The 14,523-nt window shown below is 43.7% G+C and overlaps 1 protein-coding gene across 1 annotated transcript; it reads right to left on the reverse strand.

Annotated features, from left to right (window-relative positions):
* Window positions 1-4,408: 4,408 nt before the first annotated feature.
* LOC125093544 (zinc finger protein 518B-like) lies at window positions 4,409-13,871 on the reverse strand. The gene is given in 6 exon segments (XM_047718887.1): window positions 4,409-5,056; window positions 5,059-6,186; window positions 6,189-6,524; window positions 6,527-7,095; window positions 7,097-7,861; window positions 13,475-13,871. Coding segments are annotated over 5 exon segments (3,231 nt in total). The 5' UTR covers window positions 7,672-7,861; window positions 13,475-13,871; the 3' UTR covers window positions 4,409-4,433.
* Window positions 13,872-14,523: the final 652 nt, after the last annotated feature.

A 14,523-nucleotide genomic window follows, 5' to 3' on the forward strand; every position in this document is an offset into this window, starting at 1 on the left:
TAACGTCACCCGTCTTTTTATTCTCCTAAATGTGGCTACCAGAAAGCTCAGACTCCATATGTGGCTCACATATATCTCTACTGGGCAGCACTGTTCTAGATGAAGCACGCATTCCCCAGAACACTATCTCGCTCCAGCTAAGGGCTCTGACCCCTGCTAGACTCTCAAGAAGTCAGTTCTTACTGAGTGTAATTGGTGGCAGCAAAGGGCTCTACACATGTTGCAAAGCAAAAAGCTTTTCAGATGCCTGGAGCTTCCTGCTAAAACCCCAGCTTGCCCATGACTTCGCTCAGCTTCAAGTAAACGTTCGTCTTTCTGGAGCTTGAGGTTCCTTCACAATACAATGTGGCTTAGCAACGGCCCCTCCCTTGCTTTCTGGCCTGGATATCAGCTTCTGCTCAGGCCCCTTCTCTGTTCACTCCGCAGCCCCTCTGGTCGTCCACACCCAATGTAAACCCCCCATGAGACTTCCACCACCTTGATTCCCACTTCCCCCCAAATAACCAAAGGCAACAACTTATTAGACTAGATCTATAGGATGGAGGATGACAACTCCTCTCAGCTAACAAATGAGAACAGCAAACTGCTGAATTTAAGCAACTCACATCTCTTTATTTTTCCTCAGGATCTGCCAAAACTCAAGTCCATTTCTCCTTTTCCCTTTTTGACTCCTTGGAATGAAATGAGGGAACCCCCCCCTCCCCACCCCTGCCCTGAACATCCTCATCCTCTTTCCTCCCAGGTATGCATGGAACCAGATGAGAGGATGTTTGGACAGACAATGGCACAGTGCAGCTGCCCACATGGTCCAGCAGGCTCATCAACCACTTGGGAGCTCTCCCGCCCCAGACCCCTCCCAGCTGAGAGGCAGGTGCAGTGGCCATATACCATCTCTGACCAGGCTACAGACCATGAGATGAAAATTGTTACTGCTGCCCAAACCAGCACCTCTTGTGACTTTAACACAGAGCAAAAGAAAAAAGGGACCTGGTGTCATTTCAGAGTATGCATGGCTAGCCAGCAGTGCATTGAGTTCAAAATATACCCTCTGGAACTCAAGGGACCTGTGCTGTACAGAAGGACACCTTTCCATATTTGAGAGACCTATCCCACAAGATAGACTATGTCATGAATAGCCCCCTGAACACTGAAATGAAAGGACAGAGAACATTATACGATTGCTTTATTTAACAAAATTTACGCCAACTTCTATATCTATATACAAACGTGTTTCAAAACCAGAGCAGCAGACACACAAACTGTTCACACAGGACTTACAACAATGCTTACGTGTCGATGTTTGTTTTCTGCTCAAATTGACATTTACAGATTCAAAAATTATTCCAAAGGCCAAGCAACGCCACATCTGTTTCCAGGGATGGTTTACACCTAGTAGGTCATGAAGAAAGAGGGATGGAGCTTTTGAGGGTTAATATACTGTGTTCAGTTTACTTTAACAAACAGCATTTGGCCCACAGTAGGGCTCACAAAATGTTTTGGAGAGGGGATAAAAATTTGGGTAAAATATTATCTATGAGACTATGAGGTTTTTTTTTTTTTTAATTTTCACTCTGTCATAACTATAACAAGATCGTCTCACTTCTGGCCCCCCAAAATAAGAAACTCTAAGAAATAAGTGTAAAATTTTATTAGTAAGTACTATTAATAAAATTTAGCGAGTACAGGTCCTTCAAAATCAAGGTAGGAGTATGTAAATACTCAACATGGTTCTACTCCTACTTTGTTCAATTTTGTTAGAAATGTTTCCTGACATTTACCTACATGTTAACAAGCTATTTCCTAAAGTTCTTCATATAGGGAGGACAGACATGTTTTGCTTTCTCTTTTTATGACTTTCAGGAGCCTTCAGGATTCCTCAAAAAAGTGTTGTAGCTCTGGAAATCTCCAAAAAAACCTTTGCTACGTAGTCTACTCATAAAATTTAGCTCCATACAAGTACATAAGCTGAGTTTTAGGTAATACTTGAAAAATGGTTGATGCTGCAAAGTATAAATATTTCATGTTGACACTTAACACTCTGACCTGATTCATGGTCACTTTTCTTGAAAGGTCATGCTCTAGCCTCTCAAGAAAGATGCTACTAAGCAGTGAGGTATAGAAGGAGGAAAAATAAAAAATTAAAAAATCACAGCCTTGTCTTCTCAGTATGTTAGGAGCCTTCCATGCTGCCGGCAGGGCACACATCTACCCATGGCTCACACTGCAGCGTTCTCCTCTATGTGGTGAAGTGGTACGCGGGATCCAGTTCCTGGAAAGCACCAACTAGAAATGTACGGGGATGAAATACTGCAACAGAATGGTCCTCAGGGGCTTCTACTCCTGTTTGTTCATAGAAACCAGACTCATCCCTTACTTGTGCTTTCATTTTCTTAAAAATGAGATCACACCATTATAAAAATGTGCTTCCAAAATAATTTCTAGAATATAAAATGTCTTGTTTTTCCAGCCCACGTAATTTCATTATAAAATAGGAAATCAGAAAATTAGATACTGCGGTTTTCATATGGTAAAAAATATTTATATGTGTACACACATGCATATATACACATCTAAAAAACCCAAGTTTTAAATTTCAATAAAAATTAACCAATTAGCCAACTTAATGATCATGCATTCAGTTAGACATAAGAAATGTTGATTATCTGTAATGAGAACCAATTGCAAAGAATTACAATTCCACCTATCAGAAAATAGTCTAGGACTTTCACGCGTGTAAAAACAAAACAAACCCAACACAGAAAGTTCCAACTAACCAGCACAATGGAAATCTCACTCAGGTTTTTTCCAGTTATAACGGCCCCCAGTTCCATTCACTGCACTAACGAATTCCCTAAGGATGGAGCAGTCTTAAAGGGAGGAGGAAAACAGAGCTGGAGCCACCCTGTGGCCGTTCCAGGTGCGTGGGTGTGTTCTGCATGATGGTTGTTGCCTGGTGGAGTGGGCGAGTGAGGAGGAGATCCAACCCCAGCTCCCTCTGCCAAGCCACCAATCTGCCCAAGAGGTGGTAAAGGTGCAGAAGGAGTTTTTCCTAATGCACACAAGGTGTCCTGTGGACCAGCCGTGGTGCTGGTGTCTATCGGTGGAGAGGGAAGCAGGTGTTCTCAAGAGTTACCCTAGGAAAGGTGAGCGATCGGGAGAACAGACTGTGGAAAAGAGAAGTTAGAAGCGGATTGTGACTATCAGTGAAAACCAGGAATAGTGTTCTTGTAACCTCAACGAAGATGGTGGGATGTTTCTATTTTGTTGATTTTCATGAGGGAAAGCCTTAAGGGGCCTCAAAGGCACAAAGGAAGGGGACAGGAGGTGAATAGGAAAGTGTCTCACTCCACAGGAGAACCTGTTCAGAAAACTGGCAGAGGAAGAGCGGGCTCTGAGCTGGGGGAGGGGGAGGGGCAGTGTCTGAGATCCTAAGTGGTGGAGAAAGTGCACGCAGCCTTCGCCCTGGTCTGAGAGTTCTCAAAGGAAACCAGTGATCACAATAAAGTCATAACTTTCTTCACAGTCCTACCTTGAACTATCTTTCCCAGTTTTACCTACGTCATAAGAAGCCTGTTCATTCACATTTTAAATTAGTTACTTTACCTTTGTGAGGGTGGTAAGGGCACACAGGAGCCTTAATTTTGGATATTTACCTCTGTGACCATTCTTTTTCTTCTTCTTCTTTTTTTAAAGGCACAATCCCTCCCCAGCTGTCATAAATCAGGACATTTAAAAAGAAAGCAAAGCTTTGAAAATGTTTCTTTCCTCCCTGAACATCTACTGCTGAAGTAATAAATTCAGGCAAACCCTTGGCATCATTTTTTCAAGTGGCCAAGCAAAGCTAATGCTCTGTGCTAGAGACATTTCTGAGTACTGCCCAGTGGGTGAGGAATTTCAAGGAAGAGCCACTTTTCTATAGTCCAATTTAAGATAACGAAGTAGAAAGTATGATTTCCTGTATGTATCAAATATTCAGCATGAGTTAGTGCAGAGAAAAATGGATGTGTACACGAAGACATGGGTTTCATTCCTCAGTAGCATTTTGAATAAAGAGCATAGTGTAGAACACCCTAAACATGCCCCCCTGAACAGATCACCAGATTTGTTTCTACTCAGAAAAAAGGGGTGCTAAACAAAGACCTCTCAGATCTCAACTGGAAATCTGGAAGTTTCACTTCTCTCCAGAAAAACACATGTACATAGATCTGTGCATACGATTCCGGGGGCTACAGACACCTGCCAAGGTCTGGTCAGTCATCTCAGGTTAAGACTCCTGGCTCTCAACATTCTCACAAGGTTTCTGAAGAATGAATGATCCTCCCATTCCTACAATCTGCGTTTCTCCCACTGAGCCAGGGAGGGAGGGGAAAAACAAACAAACTAGAATAAACTAAAAATAAGAAAAACAATTTGCTTCAAAGACCATTTTTTACTTATTTGCCCTTGGAAGAAAGAACATCCCAATCTCTAGTTGCCTCTATCAAATGCCGCTGGCCGTGACTCATCCACTCCTCCTGGTCTTCATAAAGCCGCCCACAAAACCAGCACTTAAATATACACTGCGATGAGTCATCAGGCAAGGAATCCACCACCTGGTAGTTGTTTTTATGCACCTTCTTAAGCTTCATTTTCAACATCATTTGCCTTTTTATCTGATTGGCCTCCTCTGCGTTCTGGTATGTCAGGCGAACATGATGCCGTCTGATGCCTAACTGACACCTCGTCCTCTCTGATAGGACGACTTTGAGGACATTGCCTTTGTACTTATTGATTACCTTCATCACGTTGGTGACTTCTGGAGAGTCAACATCAGGATGGTTTAACACGATGACGGGCTGGTTCCGACGGGGGCATTTAATCAACTGGTCTGGCTTCGCGGCAATCAGTCGAAGCTGTCTTGCAACCTGAAAAATTGAAGGATCCTTGAGATAGCAGCTGGGATCAGCCTGGATTTTGCTTTTCTTCTTGGATGAATTCACTTGTTTGGTTTTGTTTTTACTTATAGGAAGACTTCTAGAAAGCAGTTTGCCTTGCTTACTCAGTTCACTGCTTCCTGACCATGCAGGGGGCCAGTTTTTTTAGGCATGGTGCTACAAAAAGCACTCTCTTTTCTTGGTTTTGGCCGAAGAGGTATATCAAGATTTTGGGACATATCTATGGGCCCACTTTCACTTGTCAAAGACGGTAAGTCTGAGTCTGTCTGTCTCACTGGGCAGAACGGAATGGGTTTTATTAACTGGGTCTCACGGCAAGGTATGCTGACCGGTGCTTCACATGTTGCCTCTATAATGTGGGTATCCTCAGAAGAATTAAGAACCCTCAACACAGCCCCTTTGGGGATCAATACTGGAGAAGTAACATGGGTCTTCCTGGTCACTCTGCTTTCAGTTTTCCCACTGCTGCCTTCTATAAACTGTGGATATATTTGCTGAGGAGTGAGCGGCCCATTGATACCACCGTCTTCCTGAGGTTTCGGGAGTGTGCCTGTGGAATAGCCAGTGCCGGCAAATGACACATTAATTTCGTGAATACCTTCAGGAGCAACTTGCGAAGTTCCCTTCGATGCCTGCCCTACAGAACGGCGATGTGCATTATTTGCAGACAAAGATGACGGCTTGCCACAGGATTCAATCAACTGAGCTATCTTCCTGCGCAAGAGTTCAATTGACTTTATTTTGGACGTTGAACTATTCCACTTAACGCCCTCAGGGACGTTTTCAGACCCAGAGCTCAGAGAAAATACTGACGAGATGACTGGACCATCGAAAGAGTCCTTAGTCCTTTCAGGATTCTTTAATTCTAAAGGCTCCTCCACAGGCGGCTGAGACCTGATTCCATCCTCTCCTGGTATATTTACGTGTAAATATTCGCTTTTATGTTGGGAAGAAATCTGGCCTGTGTTTGAAACTGCCTTGTGTTCCTCGGTCTGCTTGTCTTTCAACTTCCTATGAGAGGGAACCATTTTTATAGGAATACTGATCTCATGTCTAGATTCCAAGTTACTTGTACTTACAGGCAACAAGCCCTTTTCTCCAGAGAAGGACATGGTTGCAGGTGACACAGCCAGGGGATATAACTGCTGTGAGTCACCAAGTGAGTTCCTTCCATCTTCAGCAAAAGAAACAGCAGCTTTATATGGAAAAGGGTTTGATGCAGCTCTGAAACTGTGGAAAACACTGTTTTTACTACAGATGCTGGAGAATGACCTCTTAAAGAGAGAGAAGGAAGAGCTGGTCTATGTGGATAGATACTACTTTTTTTCTGGAAGTCCTCAACTGTATCTGGGTAGAGAAGGGATTCTCGATTGTGCACACTAGAATTTGACATGAAAAAATCATAAGACCTGACCCACTTCACATTTTTAAGTTGTTTCTGAACTGACGATTGAAGATGATCAGTGCCTGCCAGTTTTCCAACATTCCCTTCAATCACCAGTGACTTTGTTTGGCTTGCAGAAACCATTTTTTCTGGTTCAGCCGAACCCTTCTCTTTAATCATATGCTCAGAATGACCCCCTTCACCCCACCAGCTTCGGGGCGGTTACTTTCTTCCAGAGGAAACAGTTTCAGGACAAGCTGCTGGGTCCCGTTGACGACCTTCACATCGATCAGCTGGGCCAAGCAGTTGGCAGGGACCACAAGTTCCGCTGGTGCCACCACTGTCAACGGCATTCCTGGCTGGACGGGCTCTTTCGCTGGGGACAACACTTCTACCTCCACGCTTTTGTTCTCAAACAGACTGCCTTCATTTGGCTCCATCAGGGTCACTTTATTTGGAATACACACTACATCTTTTTGGTATTCCTTTGATTCCGGCAACAACATGATATTGTGCATTTTGTCTTTATTTGTATGGAGGGAGAACCTTGAGAGTTGATCTGACAACTTATTTTGAAATGCAGTCCTTGGATTGGGAGCTTTTAGGAGCTCTGTGTTTTGTTTCGATGTGCTGATTCTTTTTGGCTCCAGCTTGGCAACAGTTCTGGGAGGTCGCCGTCCTCCCGCCCTCTCATGCACTCTGCGCCTGTGTTTGACGATGTAGTCATTCCGAATAGCCCCATAGTCGCAGTACTCACATTGATAAGGGAATATGCCTGTGTTTCACCAGGTGCCTCTGGAACTCCCCTTTTGTGTAGGAAATGTAGCTGCAGTGAGAACAGATGAATTTAATCTCTTCATGTTGGAGCGTGTGCTTTTTGTACTGGAGAGGGTCCTTCGTGGAAAATCGACATTTATCGCAATAGTATTTGCCTGGCTTAAAGTTCCTTACCTTAAATTTGTTATTGATGGAACTGGCGATGGCTTCAGCTTTATTTCCTACAGGAGTAGCACTGGGATTACTATTCACAAAATGGAAATGGGAAGTGGCCACACCGAGGTTGCATCTGAAGCACACGTATTTGTCTTCCTTCTGGCTTGGCCCAGTACCCTTTTTCAAATCTTGAAGCAGGATTTTGTCAACACTCTTGCACTTCATACACGTAGCGATGGTCATCATGGCAGCCTCTGCCTCTGAGCCTTGACACAAGAGAGCTTGAGCTTCTTGTCTATCTGGTCGAGTGGCTCTACTGGCATTTGGTTGTTTGGGGGACATGGTCAAGGAATTATGTCCATCATTCACTTGAGTGGTATATAACTGCTGTCCAATATCCTTCATCTTCTTTATTTGCATTTCCAAAAAGAGAGAGCAAGACTTCACATGATAAAACCCTTAGGGGCCATCCTTCATTTAACTTCGTGACTGGCGGAGAAGCAGTGACTTCCTGGGAGGCGTCATCAGTTATCCTTGTTTATAAACCACCATAGTCAGTGTATGATCCCCAAATAGGATTGTTCTCAATTCTCTGATAGTCCAGGAAACACTAAAGGAGGGGAAAAAAAAAGACATCATAAAGCACAGTTAATACATGAACTTAAGGTTTAGTTAAGCTATTTCCACACGTATCCTCTATTTCAATGACCTTTGATTTTTACGCTAAATCTTGACATATTTTCTTAAACACAAATTCACATTAAAACGTAATACAACGGAAATGGCAAAGAAGAAGCCTAAATGGAAGACATTTTTAAATTCAGCCCCCTAAAACTTATCCCTTTAGACCAACCATAACAGGCTGGCAGCAAGGAAACCACAGCTGTCGTTCAGAAGAGCCCCTGATACGTGACAGTTATTTTTAGGGGTCATGGACAGCATCCCAGTGATTTCACAGGTATAATTTCATATTAGCCTGAATAAAGCTTTGTGCAGGAGGGTGCTATTTCAACTTTAAACACACAAATTATCCAGTGGTGGAGAGAGCCAGGGCTTCGGCTCCGGTGTTCATTTGTTTCTATATGAAAGCTAACTGGCAGCTTGAATTCCCAGTTCTCTCATTTGCTCCCTTTGCTTTCACAAATGTAAGAAATCAGTAATACACCGGCAATGTTGGGTAGACAGACACTGATTCCATCAACATCTTACTGAGCATCTATTACGAGCCAGCAGTGAGCAAAACCCAGGATCAGTCCGTACATCAGGAGGGTCTAGAGAGGGGAAACAGGCAACATAGTTATTTCTTAGGTGGTGATGAGTAATTGATAAAAATACAGCCATAAAACCGGGGGGGCCAGGGAGTAAGTAGGTAATGAGGCTGCAGGGCTGGCACGGAATGGTGTGGAGAGTCAGGAGAGCCTCCCGCTAGGCTGACCTCTAAGCAGAGACCTCGGGGTGGCCAGGGAGCAAGGACTGGGCTGTCTGGGAGAAGGGAGTTTCCGGCAGAGAGAAGGCAAAGGTCTGTGAGATGAGGGCCTGTACCACCTGAGGAATGGCAAGGAGGTGGAGAACAGAAGGTACTGAGTGAGGAGAGGAGGGAGGAGGAGGAGTAGTCCACATGGTCAGAGGCAGTAGGGGTGCCGATCAAGGAAAGCTCTAGCCGAGTCGTAAGGATATGGCTTTTCCTGTCCCTGATACAGATAACAGGGGAGACTGGAACAGTGACTTGGCCCGCTGTGATTTGCACCCCTACAAAGCCCCCAGCTGCTGCATGGACAAGTATCTGTGAGGGTGGAATGACAGTATGGGGGGCTGAGGTGAGAGGTGGTGGCAGCCCGGGCAGTGGTGGCAGAGACGCAAATGTCCCTACAGCAAGTGCCACAACAGGTGTAATGCTGACGACGACTTCTATAAAAAGTTACCTTTAGGGGAGGTGAACCATGAGAGACTATGGACTCTGAAAAACGATCTGAGAATTTTGAAGGGGTGGGGGGTGGGAGGTTGGGGGCACCAGGTGGTGGGTATTGTAGAGGGCACGGATTGCATGGAGCACTGGGTGTGGTGCAAAAATAATGAATACTGTTATGCTGAAAAAAAAAAAAAAAAAGTTACCTTTAAGTACACATGCTTTTTTCCAAAACATATAAGAACTTGGAGCCAAACAAAAAAATTCTATTTAGGGATCTGCTAAAAAGCCTTATTTTATGACCTTCTAAAATCCACTGAAGCCTTCTGAGCCTCATTTTTTTCATCTGGCAATTAGAATGAAGGACACTTATCCAACCTCTCCCACAGTGCTGCCACGATGACTAAAACGCTCGAGAGTGTAAGAGAACACTTCTGAAGTTTCAAAGTGCTTCTCTAAGTGTCAAGAGGCATATAGACATACCCAGTGAGTGTCTGTTCAATTATGAGCAGCAATATGAGGGGGAATTAGAAGCTTTGTTCTGGCACAGTGCTCACAGGCCCAGAGCCACGCAAACTCAAGTCTAAAAGGCCAACCTGTGGGAGCAGAAGGCTCTTCTGTTGGGTCAAGAGAAGTAATTATTGCATATTCAAATCCAGCAAAAAACCTGTCTTTAAAAGCATTTTTGGAAAGGACCACTTAAGAACATACCATGTTTGACTACAGGGTTTATTTTCTTTGACACTGTTGTCTTTCCCTATTTTGCTTTTGCAACAGAGAGCTGCTTCCTCTCAAAGGCAATTCCCAGTATGCAGCAGAACCCTGGTGGCATCTAGGACTCCATCAGACTTGCTGCACCATGAATGTGTATGTAATACTTAGACAGCAAGTGGGCAGAGGCCTGTGGGGTCACAAGGCATTCCCTCTGCCTTAAGTGTTTGAACACATACCTATGGAAGAGGACTGTGAAGAGGGCAAGACGTGCAAATGCCTCCAGCTAGCAAACTGGTAGTGGACAAAGACAAGGACTTCCATTTCCCACTGCACTCCTGGCATACACAACAGGTGGAAGTTTTAGGAGTCACTCGTAGAAGCTCCCATGCACTTCATTTTCCAGAGTTGTAAACTGGATTTAGTGAAGGGAGACCCCAGGGACAATACTAGTACCAGAACTTCTGGAAGCAGAACTTCTGCTATTCCTCATCGAGTCACCCTTTCGCACCTGCTGATTTACCTACATTCATCTACATGATTTCAAGCCCAGTCTCCCAGTGCTGACCCCTGAAATCACAGGATTCTATCACCTGAGAATACTGCTATTGTCAACGTGTTCACATGGGCATTTTCATCCCATTAAAACGGAACAAGAGGGGTACCTGGGTGACTCAGTAGGTTAAAGCCTCTGCCTTCAGCTCAGGTCATGATCCCAGGGTCCTGGGATTGAGCCCCACTCTGCTCAGCAGGGAACCTGCTTCCCTGCCTCTCTCTGCCTGCTTCTCTGCCTACTTGTGATCTCTGTCAAGTAAATAAATAAAATCTTAAAACAAAACAAAACAAAAAAAATGGAACAAGATCTGTGGCCAGAAGCTAAGAAAACCATGGCTCCAAGAATGCACAGGTGAAAAGGGACTCTAACATACTAGGTTATGTTAGGGACTGGTCCAGTGGCTCCCAAATGTGGAAGAGTCTCAGTGTCACAGGTGAGACAGACAATTCTGGACTTACCCCTATGCTAGCGAGTTGTGGTGAAAAGCCAGTATTAGAAATCACTGAAGAAACTGCCAGCAACATTTCAAACCTTTAAGTCATCTTCACCAGTTGATCATGCAACTGATGGTCTAATATTGCCATAAACAAAACTGCTCCCGTCTTTAGGCTGCTAATTTTACTGTCCCGTAGTTCTCATTGTTGAGAATTTGCCCTTGAATGAAAATGAAACCACTGTCCTTGTAACTTTCTTATATCCTGTTTCTGGGGCTACAAACATCCTCACTCTCTTGATAGAACCATGATCAACCTGCACACCTTTTCTCTCATTTAGTCCTTGGTTCTCAATTCTGTTCTAAAGATCTGCATACCAGCTGATATCAAATCTGCTATCTATTAGCCCTGTAATCCTACTATCTAGAGAGAGGGAGGGGACAAGAGGACAGGAGGACGGGAGGGCAGAAAGGGGAGGAAAGAAGTAACTCACTTGCCAGGCACAACCTATTTACCAACGACTCCAACATCTTACATAGTAATTCTAAGAAATTCTCAAGAATCTTCAGACAAGATTCCTCCACTTGAAGACTCACCAAACCAGGATTCCAACTGTGCATTTTTAGTTTTCCAGCACTTTTCCCAGTCTCCGGGATTCTTCAAAATTTATAGAAAACAGTTTTGCCATTTTCTTTCCAAGTCCTCTTAAAACTTGTAGAAAATATTCCTCCTAAAACCGAAAACTTGAAATCCCAGACAGACTGGACGGTAAGATCACATACTTGGCAAGAAGTGGAGTGCATCCTGATGGAAGAAAGTCCCCAGGGAATGAACCAAGCCATCTACAGTGTTGAAGGAGCGCAGTCCTCTCAGAAGTGTCTCCATAAAACTTATCTTACCAGTTATTCTGAGTTAAGAATCCTTAGGAGCAAGTGCCAGTAGGAAGCATGAGGCTGTGATTAGCAAATATGTTTAACGGGAGGCAAGACATCTAAGCCACATTTGGATTACAGTCACCTATTTCCAAGTGTTCCTGGCTTCTAAACCATTCTCAAGATAATGCAGTGTTTCTACACCAGCACTTCCTCAGTTCAGGTGACAAAGATGCCATGCTTGTGGCTAAGTGTGTGTGGCGGGGGAGATCTGAGCGTACCCCACGACAGGTGTGAATGGATGCGGTGAATGGCAGGGAAGAACTAAGATGCCTTTGCTGCTGGTGCCACACATGAGCTCATATGACGTCGCTGCAGGTGCACCCGAGTGACCGGCTCGTGAGCCCACTCCCTTAGTGCAACTCATTCTGTCTGGCTCACAAAGGGTCCAACCACCTGGGAAGCTGGGTCCTCTTGGCAAACCACTGCCCAGGGGGCTGATGACTGAAGCTTATATGAGATGATAAAAAGCCGTGCATGCCCGACACTGGAAGGGCACTCAGTAAACTGCAGTTTCAGTGTTGACCTACCTTTCAAACTCATGTCTCTATCCCAAAACCTCTGCATTTGGACTAGAAACATATAAATATTTTTAAAGATAACGTAGGAGGGCTTTCAAAAGCACAGAAAATACTTAGTATTATTAACCGTGGACACAAGAAATAAAATGTCCAATGAATACTAAGTTGTCTGTTTTTTTTCACAGCACGCAATGAGCTTTTTAATGCAGAATTATCTACAGTATCAGCTAAAGATGACTGACACACCCCAAAGAGAAGGGCATGGTTTGTCATAAATGTGCTTCCTGAGTCTTGTCTCTTCCTAGGGAGAGGCGGTGCAGCATTCCCTGCTGCTGACTTTTCCTTTTGATTTTGAGCTCACCTGGCCTGGTTTCTTAAGATTATTATGCAGATGGATGGAGAAAAAGACTAAGTTTGTCAGACACCAGGTCAGTGACACTATAAAAACCTATTAAAAAGAAAAGCCTATAAAAACCATGAGGGTTATACAAGTTCTCATTAAGATGGAAGCATCGCACTTCTAAATACTGGAAACGTCAAATGCTCAACAGAATTAGAAGAGAAGTAGTGACACGATTTAAAGCTGCAGATTCCGGAATCCTAGTACAGGGATTCAAATCCCAGTGCCATCCCTTTCTAGGTGTGTGACCTGGGGCCAACTGTCTGATTCCTGTTTATAGTCCCTATGTCACAGGTGTGTCATGAAGATTATGTGACAATGTGATGTAAAGTGCTTAGGTCAGTTACACATCATAAACTCTTAAAAAAATAAAGAAATCATGCCAATGACTGAATAGTCAAAGGGTCTAAAATACATGCTTCTTCACTGCCAAATGATTGCTTTTTCCCAAATGTGCACTGAATCTCACATCATGATTTTAATTACAGTTACTGGGTGGATAGCCTAAAACACAATTTACCTCTGGAGCCAAGACCTAGCCTTAGAGGCAAAGTGGCTAATGTGAAAAGATGCAAGAACCACATAAGGGAGTACTCACTACAACTTGGGTTTATGTATAAGCTAGTTACTGAATTCCCTGATCCTCTCCGAGCCCAGCTGAACTGTGAAATATCCCTGTAAGTGCAAGGACATTTACAAGCTAGATGGTAATGTGAGAGGTGACCAGCCAATTACAGCACATACATGCCGCCTGCATCAACACCTAGTTTTGGTTCCTGAGATGTCCCCCAAACTAAGTAGTAGTAGTTGACTGGCTACATCATTTCTGGATGGAGAATCAGAGTCAGGACTCTCTCTCCAGGAATCCTTCCATGGGACTTCTACCAAATCTACTGCCAGTGCAGGGACGGAGCTGCAGTACTATGAGCAAAGGGAATGGAGTTAGAAGGTTTGCAGTTCAAACTGTGATTCTGTCCCTGTGTCTTGGGGTCCTCAGGCAAGTAGTTCCTTCTGTGCATTGTCAGTCAAGGAAACAGGCTTTAGGATCTTCAGATTTAAATGGTAATTAGGAAAGCCAAACAAGAGAACATACGCAAAGCACTCAGCCAGTAACAGAGAGGCTCAAAGATTTTTTTTCTGTTCCTTTTGTCTACTTAGTTATAGCAAAGACTGGTCTAAGAAATGTTTCCCAGCAAGCAAAATTTTAAAGCATTCTACCTCAAAGTGCCCAGCAGCATGTAGACAGTAACACCTGATCGGGGCGGGGGTGGGGGGGAGCAACATTAGCCTGTAAAGTGCTACCACTGCCCAGGTAAATGGTGTTTATGAAGCAGCCGGTAGCTCACTCAGCAAGAACTCTTTCAGACCATTACAAAGAATCAGAACTGAACTGAAAGGGTACATAGTTCTAAAGAAAGAAAAACACCTAGTGTTACTTTCTTTTTGCCAAACTACCCTGCACTTTGAAATGACTGAAGTGCAAACTGATGGCCCCTGAATGACAAAAATATTTATTTAAAAAATATTTATATAAATATTTAAATAAATATTTATTTAAAAAATAAAAATAAAAAAATACTTCCAAATGTTGCTGACAAATGTATAGCTTTTGGGATTCTAGATTTCCTTCTGAAACCAAATGTACCACTTGGGGAGCAGAATGGGGCAAGAAGGCTGGACAAGAAAGTCGCTGTACTGATTCCTCTACTTTCTAGGGGGAAAGTGTAAGAGTGGAAAAGACAATGACCTTGGGACATCAAGATCAAGGTTTAAAAGCTAGGTTTTGGACTTAATAGCTGTGTAAATCTGGAT

Source organism: Lutra lutra, chromosome 2 (assembly GCF_902655055.1).
Source record: "Lutra lutra chromosome 2, mLutLut1.2, whole genome shotgun sequence".
NCBI classification, from domain to species: domain Eukaryota; kingdom Metazoa; phylum Chordata; class Mammalia; order Carnivora; family Mustelidae; genus Lutra; species Lutra lutra.